Genomic DNA, 13,846 nt, shown 5'->3' with positions numbered 1-13,846 from the left:
AAGGATGTATTTGGTTTCCTTTTCTGTCAAATTATTTAAACTAATCTGGGGGCTTCAGAAGATGGTGATATTACTTTATTAAAAATATGGAAGCATATTTAAATAAGATTCAAATATAAATGAGCCTTAAAATAGAAAATGTTTGAAACATTATCAGGCATCCAAAATAAAGTTATTGTGCATATAAAAGTAACCTTTTTATTTGAATGACTTTAAAAAATTAAAGCAATGTTTTATCATGAATTTTTCAATTACAAGATAAGGGTTCATAAATTTTCAAATGTGAAGTCCCTGGAAATGTTTCTAATATATCCTCAGGATATTCAGCTTTGTAATATTCCCATGATATATACAGTATGTTTCCCATAAATACACACTGAGAGATTAGCTTCAGAAATTTTTATTGAAGAAATATTAAAATGTTAGGAAAGGGATGGTTTTCTTGTCATATCAGAAAGCCTTGCTTATAAAATGAGCACTATAGGATCTACTCATTTGAGGAATTCAATATTTTAGCTCTACGGTTTAGATCCTACTTTGAATTCTTCTGTGGGGTTAAAAGGCAAGCCATGCTTAAAAACAACAACAAGGCAAACCCTGTTGTAAGTAGTGGCAAATATCCGTCATTCTTTTCTCAGCAATTCTTTTTGAGTGGAATGAGAATTATATACAATGGAAATATTTTTGAAGGAAAGCAACAGGTTTGACTTGAAACTAGATTTTCCTACGTGATTCCATAACGTTTATTTCTCTACAACATGTACAAAATTTAATATTGGGACAAGAAAATTTGTTTAGGTTATAATCACTTTTGTATTCTCTAAAAACATTACAATTGGAAATAGAATCTTTAAACATTAAGACATAAAATTGAGAATCTCCAAGGTGAATACACAAGTCACCAATCGCTTGCACTGAAAGTACTCAAAACTAATTTCTAGTTTCCAGTAATTTGCGTGGGACTCTTAACCCTCTGACCTGCCTTAACCCCATTCAAGTTTCTTTGACTACATGTCTAAACCCCACAGTGACACCCCACTTTTTCCTTCTCCCCCAACTCCACCTTAGCCTCAAGACTGGGCCATGTACTTAAATAATTAGGACATCAGCTGCTGTTGCATTTTAGCAAAATAAAATTATGGAGTCACAAAAACATGTTGGGTTCTCAACATATCATTCACCTTCGAGGGTGGGAAGTTGAGCTGGAAGCCTCAAGCACCGCTGGAAGCCATGGCAAGTCCAGCATATTACCAAGCGACTGCAACATGAATTTTTTTAAAGAAAAAATATTCTAACATTTTCTGGCCAGTGACGTCTCTCTGTGCTGGTCTGCACAGCTAGAGTGGCATAGCCATCATCTTACTATGGTGCGTGAGCCGTACTTCTATTAGGAGTCAGCAGTTCACGGTTGATTTATGGACAGCCTGTGTCGGCCAGCACCGTGCCAGTTCCAGCAGCCGTCGCCAATTAGCTCTATTTTCTGCTTAAGCCGTTAAAGCCACCTCCATGGAAACGCCAGGAGAAGAGGCCGGGGAAGGGGGGAGGGGAGCAGACAGGTGCGCCCTCTGTTCGGGAATACACAAAGGGTCGACCCAGCCGCCGCCGTGTCCCTGGCAACTCCACGCACGCAGTGCGCGCGCACTTCCCGCGGCCCCGCGTCGTAGTGGGCCGCCCGGGGAGCGGCGCGGCGCGCGCAAGTCGGCGCGCGCAAGTCGCCGCGCACTGGCTCGCGGGGACCCTCGGCCTGTTCGAAGGCGCGGGGCCCGGGAAGCGCGAAGCCGGCTCGGGCGGCGCCCGCGCTGTAGGGATTTGTAGTCCGGTTGTGCGCTGGGCGCCTGCCCCTGGTAGGCCGGACGCGCGTTCCGGCCCGTCGCCTGCCGACTTCCTGCCGCGGTCAAAACTACATTTCCCGGCATCCTCTCCGCTGTCGGGCCGAAAGCGAAAACAAATTCTGGGCTGCGAGGGTGCTGCCCTCAGCCGGACTCCTCACCCGCTCCCCGCCCCTCCGGCGCCCTCCTGCGAGGTGGGGAGACGAACGGCAGCGTCTTTTTCCTTTGGCTTCCTCGGCTCCTTGGTGTGGGGAGCGCGGGACACACAGGCCTCGCTTCACCTAAGCCGGCCTCGCGCTCAGGGGGCGGGGCTTCCTCGCTTCTCTGCAGTCGGGACGAGGAAACTTGTAGGGAAGGCGACCCCCGGCCCGGGTCTTCAGCGGGGCAGCGAGGTCGCCGGGAAGTGACTTCTTACTCCCGGGTTTTTATCCCTCCTCCCCCCCACGTTCTCTTGGGCGCACGGTCCCTCGGAAGGAGGCCGCGTGCGCACGGCCATGCATTAGGCAGGGCTCCCCTATGCGCGCGGAGAGCGCGGACCGCTGCCTCGGGCCGTCGTCGCCTCCTGCCGCCCGCGGAGCCCGAGTCAGAACCGCCGCCCGCCCTAGGCCGGGGCGTAGTGTAGCCGGCGGCGCGGCCATGTGGGGCTAGCCCGCGCCGCGCCTGGCCTGCATTGGGACCGGCAACATGGAGGCGGCCGTCGGCGTCCCCGACGGCGGGGACCAGGGCTGCGCAGGGCCCCGCGAGGACGTGACGCCCATGGACGCTTATCTGCGGAAACTGGGGTTGTATCGGAAATTGGTCGCCAAGGACGGGTCGTGCCTGTTCCGGGCGGTGGCAGAGCAGGTAATAGGGTGGGGGACGGGGCGGTGGGGCCGGGTGGGAAATTGGTGGCCGGCAGCAGCTCGGGCAGCCCGCGTCTGGGGCTGCGCGTGGCCCCGCTGTCGTCACAGCCGCCCATTGTAACGCCGGAATGGGACGCTACCCTGGGTCTGGAAGCTGTAAATCGAAACTTAAAAACCCGTAAATTAACTGGGTGTCGTCCCTCCCGGGGAAGAGGTAATGAGTTGAGGACAATGTGTGGGGCCTGCCGAGGGCATGCACAGTTTGATTGACTGCTGGGGAATTGGCGAAATGATATTTTTCCATTCTGTTCCGCATTCATCTTCTCTTCGTTTTATAAGTCTAGCGTTCACGCCAGTAAACCAGGTGTTTACTAGAGGGAGGGGGTGCACCAGACTCGACTCGTAGAACCTTATTTTTTCTGCTGCTGGACTTTGGAATGTGGGTTAGGCAAGTACGCCGTTGTCCGCTTGAAGCAAGGGGGAAATGTGCCGTTAGGGAAAGCCAGCCTTTTAAAAACGTAGACTGTTTTTTAAAAAATTGTCGTAGAGTAGATTCCACACTTTATTTTGCTTTGCAAGGCAATGTAGTTATACTAAAAATAATTTACTTTTTTAAAAAATGTCTGCTTGGCGTTGGTGGTAGGAAGGGTAAAACTGGGGTTTCCTTAGGCCCTTCTTGACTGAATTTTCCCGTTGATGGTTAGAATCACATTCTAACACAGTTGCTTAGGAAGCTGTTAATGATTTAAAAAAATAATAGTAATTGGTAAGAGAGCTTATTCCGTATTATATAACACTGTGTAGGCATGCAGGCACCAAAAATCCATCCTATATTGAAAATAGCTGCTAAAATGGATAAAAGTTTCATGTTACTTCCCTGGTGTGTAGTTCATACCTTTTCACAGTTTGCTTTCCTTTGGCTTAAGAGTCACTCACCCCACCTTGGAGTTTTTGTGTTTCTGTTTTTCTCACCTTTTCGAATGCTAAATAGCTTCCAAAATTTCTGTTTATGAGTAAATGTTTTATTTAACATCTATGGACCAGTCTATTCTCATTTTTTCATAGACCAGCTATTTATTTTCCAAAGGCCCTCTTTTCACATCAGTAGCATGCAGTCATTTTTTAAAACAAGAAATGGATTAAACTGGTACACACCTGGCATTATGTTGCAGGCATTGTTATTCAAACAATCTTAAAGCTTCCCAAAGCAAGTCCTGTCTTTCTCGGTTCATTAGCTCTCCTTTTAAGAGATTCAGGGTGTTCCAGTGTTGCTGTGGGACATGTTCACACCCACCCACCCCAGTCTTTACTAGTAGCAGGTAAACAGTTTACACATCTCCATCGTCCTGCTTCCTCTTCCTCAGCCTCCCTGAACTCAGCACCTCCAGAAGCAGAGGGAAGAGGTGGAAGTGAATTATATATACTATTAGCTTGAGCCACAGTTTGGTAAGGAAGAAGGTAGAAACAATAGAAATAAGGAAAATACAGTGCTTATCTGGAGTGGGATTTTCCAGACATGGTTTATTTTGAAGCAGAAAGGTGTGTCTCATTTCAGTATTCCATGCCACAGATAATTGGTGAACTTGATTATGCAGAAGCTTTTCTATTGAAGTAGGATCTCTGTTTTTAAGTAGAAAAGGGCAAGAGCTAGTTGTACTAAGAATTCATTGCCAACTGCAGATAAATCCCATTACAAGACACAATAAAATGTGTTAGGTTAGGCAAAAGGGAATATCCCTTTCATTTATGTGACTGACTTTTAGTATACTCAGGAACTTTAATACCATGCATTTTTTGGGAAAGGTTAGTTCTTCAGTAGACATGGGCTAAGTGTGCAGTCTTCATGGCCAAAGGCAAAGTATGTTGTGTGCGGGTAGGGACAAGGAAAGTAACACCAACCTCAGGCTGCCTTTTAAAAATATGTGCAAAGAATTCAATTTTTTGCCAACATTTTCTCCAGGAATATCAAAATAATTTGTTTCTAAGAAGTAGAGTACGTAATCTGAATGACAGTCTTTGGAGGGAGTGGGGTAGAGACTTGAACTTGGAGTAGTTTTTCCCTCCAAATTACCTGATTTAGATAGGCTCTTTACACTTCGGGACTTGGGCCTGCAGGAGGCCTGACCTGAATCAGCGATGTGGCCATGGAGCTAAAAATAGGGCGCTCTTAGAGGACTTGCTAAAGCAGTGTCTCTCAGCCTTTCCTGTGTTGATCACCATCTTGTCCCAAGTGAAGATGGAAAAGTTTTCTATTTCTAGCTTGTTCTCATAATGTAATAATTTGCAAAGATATTTGTCGTATGATTCTTCCTGAGTGTCCTTGAACTTGTATATTATACTTTTTAAACAGTTGTTAAGTAACCTTGCTTCTCTTGGCAGTACTTGACTTTGTTAAAGCACCAGCACCCAACACTTTGTGGAAGGTGCTGAGAGATTTGCTTCTGAGTAACAGGTTCAGATTCTTTGTTAAAAGGAGAAAAAACAGTATGCCTGCCATTGTTTTTGATGGAAAAGAAACTATTCGCTTATGTCTGCCACCTGTTGCTAGGTAAATCGCATTAAGACTAGCTTCACTTTGCTGTCGGGAAGCCTATCAAATGACATTTCAGTTTACTCAAACTAATAATACCTTAATGCATAATGCTGTCTAACCTAGCTTCTGTGAAGTATCATTAACTGTCATTTGTTAAATTGGCAAAAAAGTTGTGTTGTGGTTATTTTTATATGTGGACAGTTCTTCCAGTGCTGGTAGGTTACTATATGTAAGGATGCTTTTTAATAGGCACTCAGTTAAGCTGAAAATCAGCTTGTGTACTGAAAACAAAGTCGTCGCTAACTTCAGACAGTGCATCTTCAGTATATTTCAATGTAAAGAGACCTACTAGCTGCCCAGGCAGTTGTGCTTCTGGTTCTGTGGGTGTAAATGAGCCTTGGCTGTTACTCAGAGAGACCTGTGCATTGTGCAGCTGGAGCTTTCCTTTTCCTGCTCACTGTGAACATATGGGAGCATCTCTCAACTGGAGCTGTAACTTTTTAAAGTATAGTTGGTTTACAGTATTATATGAGTTATATTAGTTTCAGGTATAAAAGATAGTGATTCAATATTTGTATACCTTATAGTGTGATCACCCCACTAATTCTAGTAATCATCTGACACCTTGTAAACTTATCAATATTATTGGCTGTACCCCTTCACCCTTTCATCCAGTCCCCCATCTTCCTCCCCTCTGCTAACCATCCCTTTGGTCTCTGTTTCTATGAGTTTATTTTGTTTTGTTAGTTTTTATTCCACATATAAGTGGAACTATATAGTATTTGTCTTTGACTTATTTTACTTAACATAATACTCTATAGGCCCATTCATGTTGTTGTGTGTGGCAAGATTCCATTCTTTTTAATTGCTGCATAAAATTGCATTGCATATACAAATGACATCTTTATTCCATTTATCTGTCTATGGACATCTAGGTTGCTTCTATATCTTGGCTATTGTAAATATTACTACAGTGAACATGGGGGTGTGTATATCTTTTTGAATTAGTGTTTTTGTTTTCTTTGGACAGGTACCCAGAGTGGAATTTCTGGGTTGGATGGTAATTGTATTTTTACTTTTTGAGGAATTTCCTTACTGTTTTCCACAGTGGCTGCACCAGTCTGCATTCCCACCAATAGTACACAAGGGTTCCCATTTCTCCACATTCTCACCAACATATCCTTACCAGCTTTTTTCATCTTTTTTTTAAATCCTCACCTGAGGATATGCGTATTGATTTTAGAGAGAGGGGAAGGGAAGGAGAAAGAGAGGGAGAGAAACATCAATGTGAGAGAGAAATATTGAACGGTTGACTCTTGCATGTGCCCCTATCGATCCTGCAACCCAGGCATGTGCCTCGACTGGGAATCTAACCCTGTGACCTTTCTCTTTGAAGGAGGACACCCAACCAACTGAACCACACTGATCAGGGCCATTTGTTGAGTTTTTGTTAATAGCCATTCTGACCTGTGTAAGGTGGTATGCCGTTGTGGTTTTGATTTGCATTTCCCTGGCTATTAGTGATGTTGAGCATCTTTCGATGTCTGTATGTTGGCCATTTGTGTGTCTTTGGAGAAAAAAATGTCTTTTCATGTCCTCTGCCCAATTTTTGATTGGATTGTTTATTTTTTTTGTTACTAGTTTTATGAGTTTATATATTTTGAATATAAATTCTTCATTAGATATATTGGAGCTGTAACTCACAAAATTACTTTATAATACACATTTCAAGTGGCCTTCATAGTAGTTTGAGATGTGGTTATTTTAAATGTCAGGGGTTCCCCCCACCCCTTTGACCTAATAGGGTACCAGGAAGATCTTTATTTGAGACACCTAGCAATAGAAAATAATTTTAATCTCCTTCTAAGCGTGGAAGTTCAAGTATTAGAGGCTAGCCAGAGGGTTCCTAAGCATTTGATAATAGTTTGTTTGAGATCAAAGCTTTGGAATTTTAGTAAGACACAAAAGGCCAATAAAGTTATCCTTTTGTTGAATTAGATATTTAAACAAAGAACAGAGAAGCTACCAAGTGAGAAGATATGGTTCATCTTTGTAGTGTGGCTTATTTAAGATTTTGGGCTCTGGCTGGTGTGGCTCAGTGGATCAAGTGCCCCCCTGCGAACCAAAGGGTCGCAGGTTCGATTCCCAGTTAGGGCACATACCTGGGTTGTGGGCCAGGTCCCTAGTGGGGAGTGCACAGGAGGCAGCCACAACTGATGTTTCTTTCCCTCTCTTCCTCCCTTCTCTCTAAAAATTAATAAATAAAATCTTTTTAAAAAAAAGATTTTGGGCATAAGAGCAAGTTTCAAGGCTATTGGGATTACACTCCACAGCAGCATGTTGCATCTTGTGTACTGCTCACGTGGATGTTCTTCAAGAGTCATGTAAGCCCGCCAACTAAGGATTTAAGAGTGCCTTAATTTTTCTAAAACCACTGTGGACTTAAATTTCTACATAAGGCAAGTAATTTAAATGCATAAGATGAGCAAGCTAAGCACTGCATAGCTGGGATTCTGTTAGTCCTGTTTTGTGAAGAGCAAAATTATAACATTGGGCTGGCCGAGAGGAAAGTGTCTGAAGTTTACAGAGATTTTCCTCAAAGGTGTGATTTCAGTGACCTAAAGAAGAAATGGAAATAAGCTCTTTATAGAATGACACCTGGCCTAAGAAGTGCTGCTGTTTGTATGTGTCATGTCATCGTTGTTAGAGGAAGAGGTGGAAATGAAGAAAGACCTAGAAATTATAGAAAGACACATGATGTGTCTATTGGCTGTGAGGTTATTTTGGGTGTGAAAGAAAGCACTAGGCTGCGACTTAAATCTTCTGTTAACAAAATGCTTAATAGTGTGTTGCTTTTTCTTTTCAGGTTTTACACTCTCAGTCTCGCCATGTTGAAGTCAGAATGGCCTGTATTCACTATCTTCGAGAGAACAGAGAGAAATTTGAAGCGGTAATTTGTAATTTTAAACATGTAATGGTGTCTTGACTTGGATTTACAGTTCACCCTTTAGAGTGGTTTAGTGGGGATTTTACAGGATGGCTCTTAATGCAGGTCATGAAAATCCACCTCATAAAAAAAGGATTGCTTTATTGAATTTAAATCCAGTTATATTCATATGATAGTTTTTATACCATTTCATGATATTCATTCATTTAGACATTTAGAAAGCTTCTGTGACAGATAAGACACTGAGCTGTGGAGGATAGAGAGGTGGCTTGGGCAGGATCCTTGCATGTTAAGAGTGAGCTTAGGCTGAAGTCAGGAATTGAGTGTTGTGGTTAATAGTTTTCTGTGATTTATAATACCTTATAAATTAAAAAAATAATCATACTGACCCTTTTATCAGAAGGCATTTATAGATTTTTAATTTTTAGGACTCATTATGAATAATAGAACACTGTAATTATATAATTAATGATTAATAATTAATAAACTGTTGTAGAACACCTTACTGGAATTTTCTCAATAGTATGTAGTAGACTGTGAAATGTGAAAGTGATCTATTTTAATTTTACTTTGAAAGCCTCATAAGATTTACCCAGAATTATGTCATCTGGCAACTTTCAATGGTATTTTCCTCTGTTGACTGCCAAAAAAACATTGACATTTTGCAGATAACTCCATTCTAAGACTTCATAGGTAAATAGTTCTTATTTGGATGTGCTTTTGAGTTGGTGTTCCTATATTGAAGCAAAATACTATAACTACTGACATTTTTCTGGGTACCATCTGAAAGCTTGTCTTATAAAAAGAAAACTGGTAATGAGGAAGCTAAGTAGAGTGTTAGGCTGTGGTGGAGAAGAGGGGGTTTAATGGAGTGATACTATTTGTTTGTTTGTTTGTTTGAGAGAGAGGGGAAGGGAAGGAGAGAGGAAGAGAAACATCAGTGTGGTTGCCTCTTGCGTAACCCCTACTGGGGACCTGGCCCATGACCCAGGCATGTGCCCTGACAGGGAATTGAACCGGTGATGCTTTGGTTTTGTAGGCCGGCACTCAAATCTACTGAGCCACACCAGGCAGGGAAATTGAGTAGTCTTTAAGTATTTGGAGAAATAACAAATGAGTTAGTCATTATTTATTGGCCCCGGGGGGAAAACTGTTGGCAATCAGGGAAATTGTTGACACTGGTTCAGTACTTACTATGTACCTGGTATTATTCTAAATGCTTTGCATATGTTTATTTAACCCTTGCACTCTAATGCGGTATGATCAGAGATTGAAAGTTTCAAAAGGGTAAATTTCACTTGCCTCATAATAAGTACCTTTAATTTCTATTGACCAGAATTGGAAAAGGCTGTCATGGGAAGAGGGGATGTTCCTTGTGACTGAGAATGTTCAGTCAGGGCCTAGATGGATGCTTTCTGAATAGCAAGGAGAGCCTTGTATTGAATGCCGGCTTGCAGAACACTGCTTGGGCCTCTTCCAACTTTAAATGGTTCTGTGGTGTTTTTTATTGTTAAGTCTATAAATAATCACCTAATACAGAATAGTAGTAGCCTCTGATTGGTGGAATATTTAAAATATGTAGCTATTTTATTACAAGTGTGTGTTGAAACTTAAGATGCTTTTTGGGAATTTGACAGTATACGATCTGTAAAAGAATCTCAATCTTTAAAACAATCCATTTAAAAGATTTTTATAGACTGGGGAGAGTACTTTAATGTTTTTAAGTGTATTGCGTTGCTAAATTGATTGGGACTCTAATTTAAGTAAAATTGAATTTGGTGTTTCAGATGGTGTTTTAGAGCTTTCTCAATTAGTGTAATCACTATTAGAAAAATAAATGTTATCACATAGCTTATTCAAATATATTTTTATGTTGAGGTGATAGCGAAGCAAACTGTGTTAGAAAAATCTTGTTGATTCTTCAAAATATCTTTAGCATTATTCTTATCTGTTTTTAGTATAACTGACTTAAAGAACAATGAATATTCATATCTATTAGTAAACTAATATTTCTCAGCTAATATATCTGCCTTTTTTCTCTTACACACATTAGTAATCAAAATCACTACTTGATAAGTAATCAATTAATAATTGAGATTACCACAGTAATCTTGAAGTGCTGCTTTTACCACATAATTTCTCAGTTCATAGTATCACCTGCAGTGACCTTGAATTGCCTTCTCTTCCTCTTCTGAAAGTCCTGCGTGTGCTCGAGGCTCTCTATAAACGGGTGTCCAGTCTGAGTTCTTGCTCAGTCTGCTCTCCCTTGAACTTGCCCTGTTCTTGCTGGCCAGGTCACTCCCGTCTGCCCAGACGGTGTTCTCATGTTTCCACATGCCGTGTTGACCTTTGCCCGCCCACATCCTGTCCAGGAATCCTCTCCTTAAATGCTTTTGTATGTTCATGATACTTAATGATCTGTGTGTCTTTTCATAATTAAGGTTATATGTGTATATGTTTTTTATGTTACTGATGTATCTAAGGTTTGTGTAGGAACTCAGTAATTCACAGTGGAGAGGTTAACTGTTGTTTTGATGTATTCCTGATAAATTTTTTTTTTTTCTTTTCAGTTTATAGAAGGGTCATTTGAGGAGTATTTAAAACGTTTGGAAAATCCACAGGTGTGTAGTAATCTTTTAATATATCTATTTTTAATATTACAGTGTATGGAAGGGTTACAGTGAGTTGCCCTGTTTCCTTATAAACATTTCTTGGGTGCACATTTTATGCAGCATTTAATTGTAAGACAGTTGAAGCTTTGTACTATGCACTGGATGGATGTTGCCTAAGGACAGTGTCCTGGTGTCTTTATCTTTGTTATAATGGTGTGTTAATGCAGCATAAAAGGAATAAGGAATAAGTGTAATATTACTCTACTTTGGGGGCGACTACCCTCTGAAGGCCTTTTCTCTGACCACACTCCTGACCACATACTTATTTTAGTGACCTCAGCACTTAGTTTTGCCTACATGCCATGGTCACAAACTCATTTTCCTAAAGTTCATATTTTTCCTCCTAGTTTGTAAGCCTCATTGAAGGCAAGGATTATATACTTAATTGCTTTTGGAATTCCTGTCTTATTATCTTTCAATTTGGGATGCCTAATTGATGATCAGTTTGAGTGTACTGAATAAATGCTAAATCCATTATTTGAGAGGTAGTATTTTTGTTGACCCTAGTAGAATAATTTTCTATTTTTTAAAGTGATGTAACACACTGTGCATAAGAGTTTGTGATCTAAGCAGACTGGTTTCAGTGAGGGAGTTCGTTTACAACAGAGGGGGTGTCGCTTGTAGCATGAAAAGCCACGATTGCTAGGCAGAGGCCTATTTTAAGAAATGTATTAATATGGGCTACCCATTTCATTTTGAAAATCAGAGCCAACTTTAAAAAACTATTAAAGTGAAAAATCTGGGGGAAAGATTATCTTGTCTGAGATCATTGTTTAACATCTTTTTCTTATCTCAAATTTCTTTCCAAAAGTGCCACATTCATTTACCATAGCTCATTATTTTTTTAACATCTTTTTCTTATCTCAAAGTTCTTCCCAAAAGTGCCACATTCATTTACCATAGCTCATTATTTTTACTGTTGGTATTAAGTCTTTCCTAATTTTACAAGTAGTATAGAATACATTCTCTCACAGATTTTATTTATTTATTTTTAGAGAGGGGAAGGGAGGGAGAAAGAAACAGAAACATCAGTGCATGGCTGCCTCTTGCACACTCTGCATTGGGGACCTGGCCCACAGCCCAGGCATGTGCCCTGACTGGGAATTGAACTGGTGACCCCTTGGTTTGCAGGCCAGCACTCAATCCACTGAGCCACACCAGCCAGAGCTAGTATACATTATGGTAAAAGATTTAATCTAGAATGAAGAGTGAAAAATTCTTCATTTTCCCTTATCTTCAATTTCTTTCTCTACTGTCATTTTAGGATGTATTTTTCCAGTCCTCTTTCTAGGGACGTACTCATATGTATTACACATACATTTTGCTTGTTTTATACAATGGGATTATTTTACTATTACTTACTTTTTATACTAGTCTGATTTTTTTTTCCCAAGTCAGTTCATATGGGTATACTTCATTGTTCATAATGATTGCACATTCCATACATATGGATGAAATGTATAAGTTATTTAATTATTCTTCATCTGTTAGTGCAAACCTAAAGCTTTAAAAAAATTTTTTTTTAAGTATTACAAATAGCCATAGTGAACATCCTTGTTTATATGTTTGTGGACATAGGAAACATTTGTGTAGATTTATAGAAGTTAAATTGCTATGTCAAAGAGTATATGGATATACTTTAACATTTTTATAAGTGCTGGCCATTTCCTTCCAGAAGGCTTAAATACTCCTTCAGGATTGTATTGTAGAATCTGCCTCATTTTGAAATGATAGCTGGGAAACTGCTCTCTTTGTATCTTCAGTCACCTTGAAGATAAGAGATCTGCTCTTTTCTTTCTTTTTTTTTTTTTAAACCTTTCTGATTCCTGTGTTCTGCTTCTATTCAACATCTCATTTATTGGGCACATAGCATGTGCCAAGCTCTGTCCTGGGTGCTAGGTTGGAGAACAGAGTCCCTGCATTCAACAAGTTCTCAACTTAGAGATCTACTACTTCTGGCCATGCCACACCAGTAGGACCTGATGTTCCACCCTGTTACTAAGGATTTTTGCAACAGAGATTTGGGCTGCTTTTTAGTTTATACTATAGCCTGTTTTATATAAATGTTTCCATAATATATAATACTACTAACAGCTTTCTGGCCAATTAGGTATGTTCTATAAGATATGTATAAAGATATTATTAAGAGCAGCAGTTTTCAACCTTTTTCATCTCTGGGCACACATAAACTTAATTACTAAAATTCTTCAGCATGCCAAAAAATATATTTCTTGCAGATCTGACAAAAAAAATTGGTACAATTTTGACTCAATGCATAGGTGGCAACCACAGGGCCTGCAGGCAGAATCCAGCCCTCCACTTTGTTTTATCTGGCCAGCACCTTGTTTCTCCTGGGCCGCAGCTTGGAGCTCTCACTTAACTGTTAAGGAATAGTTAGTTACATTTATATAGCCCTGATACTACATTCGGCCCTTTGAAGGCAACCGTGAGGCCGATGTGGCCTCTGGAGAAAATGAGTTTGACACTTCTGATCTAAGGGAAAAGAGGTCAGTCTCCCTAACTAAATAGTCAGGTACTGCATGTTTTAAAAATTCTAGTGGCACAGCAGTGTGCCTGCTGAGGCACACCAGTGGAAAATTGCTGGGTTAGAGGTATATTGTAAAAAGTATGAGACACTTACGTGCTTTTTTTGTTTTTTTTTTCCTTTAATACAGGAATGGGTTGGGCAGGTGGAAATAAGTGCCCTTTCTCTTATGTACAGGTAAACACTGTCATAACAAAATTATATAATTAAACAAGAAGTTAGTGAAAAATTAGTATATTGCATTATACTAAAATTGTTAAAATAGTAATTTTATGTTTTAGTTGTGAAGCATCTTTCGTAAGTTTTTTTGTTGTTGCATAAATTAGATTTTGACATTTAGATATGTCAATGTTTAGAAATTTTAATTCTCAAAATATTTTTGGGAAGGAGTACAGAAAATTTTCCAGGACTATAAACTATCATTTATCAACCTTACAGAGAAATAATTTCCTACTTCTCAAGGCTGATAGCATTGAGT

The 13,846-nt window shown here is 40.3% G+C and overlaps 1 protein-coding gene across 3 annotated transcripts in view; it reads left to right on the top strand.

The window, feature by feature from the left end:
- Positions 1-1,709: 1,709 nt before the first annotated feature.
- Positions 1,710-13,846, top strand: part of OTUD4 (OTU deubiquitinase 4) — a 39,265-nt gene continuing 27,128 nt past the window's right edge. Inside the window, exons 1-4 of one of the 3 annotated variants that reach the window (XM_045202752.3) lie at positions 1,710-2,023; positions 8,071-8,154; positions 10,722-10,772; positions 13,499-13,545. In XM_045202752.3, coding sequence (XP_045058687.2) covers positions 8,107-8,154; positions 10,722-10,772; positions 13,499-13,545 — 146 coding nt within the window. In that variant the 5' untranslated portion in view covers positions 1,710-2,023; positions 8,071-8,106. Of the gene's footprint in view, positions 2,673-2,780; positions 2,886-8,070; positions 8,155-10,721; positions 10,773-13,498; positions 13,546-13,846 lie in introns of those variants that run through there. The other 2 variants (XM_024568839.4, XM_045202751.2) reach the window with 2 other exon arrangements.

Source organism: Desmodus rotundus, chromosome 9 (genome assembly GCF_022682495.2).
Source record: "Desmodus rotundus isolate HL8 chromosome 9, HLdesRot8A.1, whole genome shotgun sequence".
Taxonomy (NCBI): Eukaryota; Metazoa; Chordata; class Mammalia; order Chiroptera; family Phyllostomidae; genus Desmodus; species Desmodus rotundus.
This window is presented reverse-complemented; position numbering and strand designations above follow the sequence as displayed.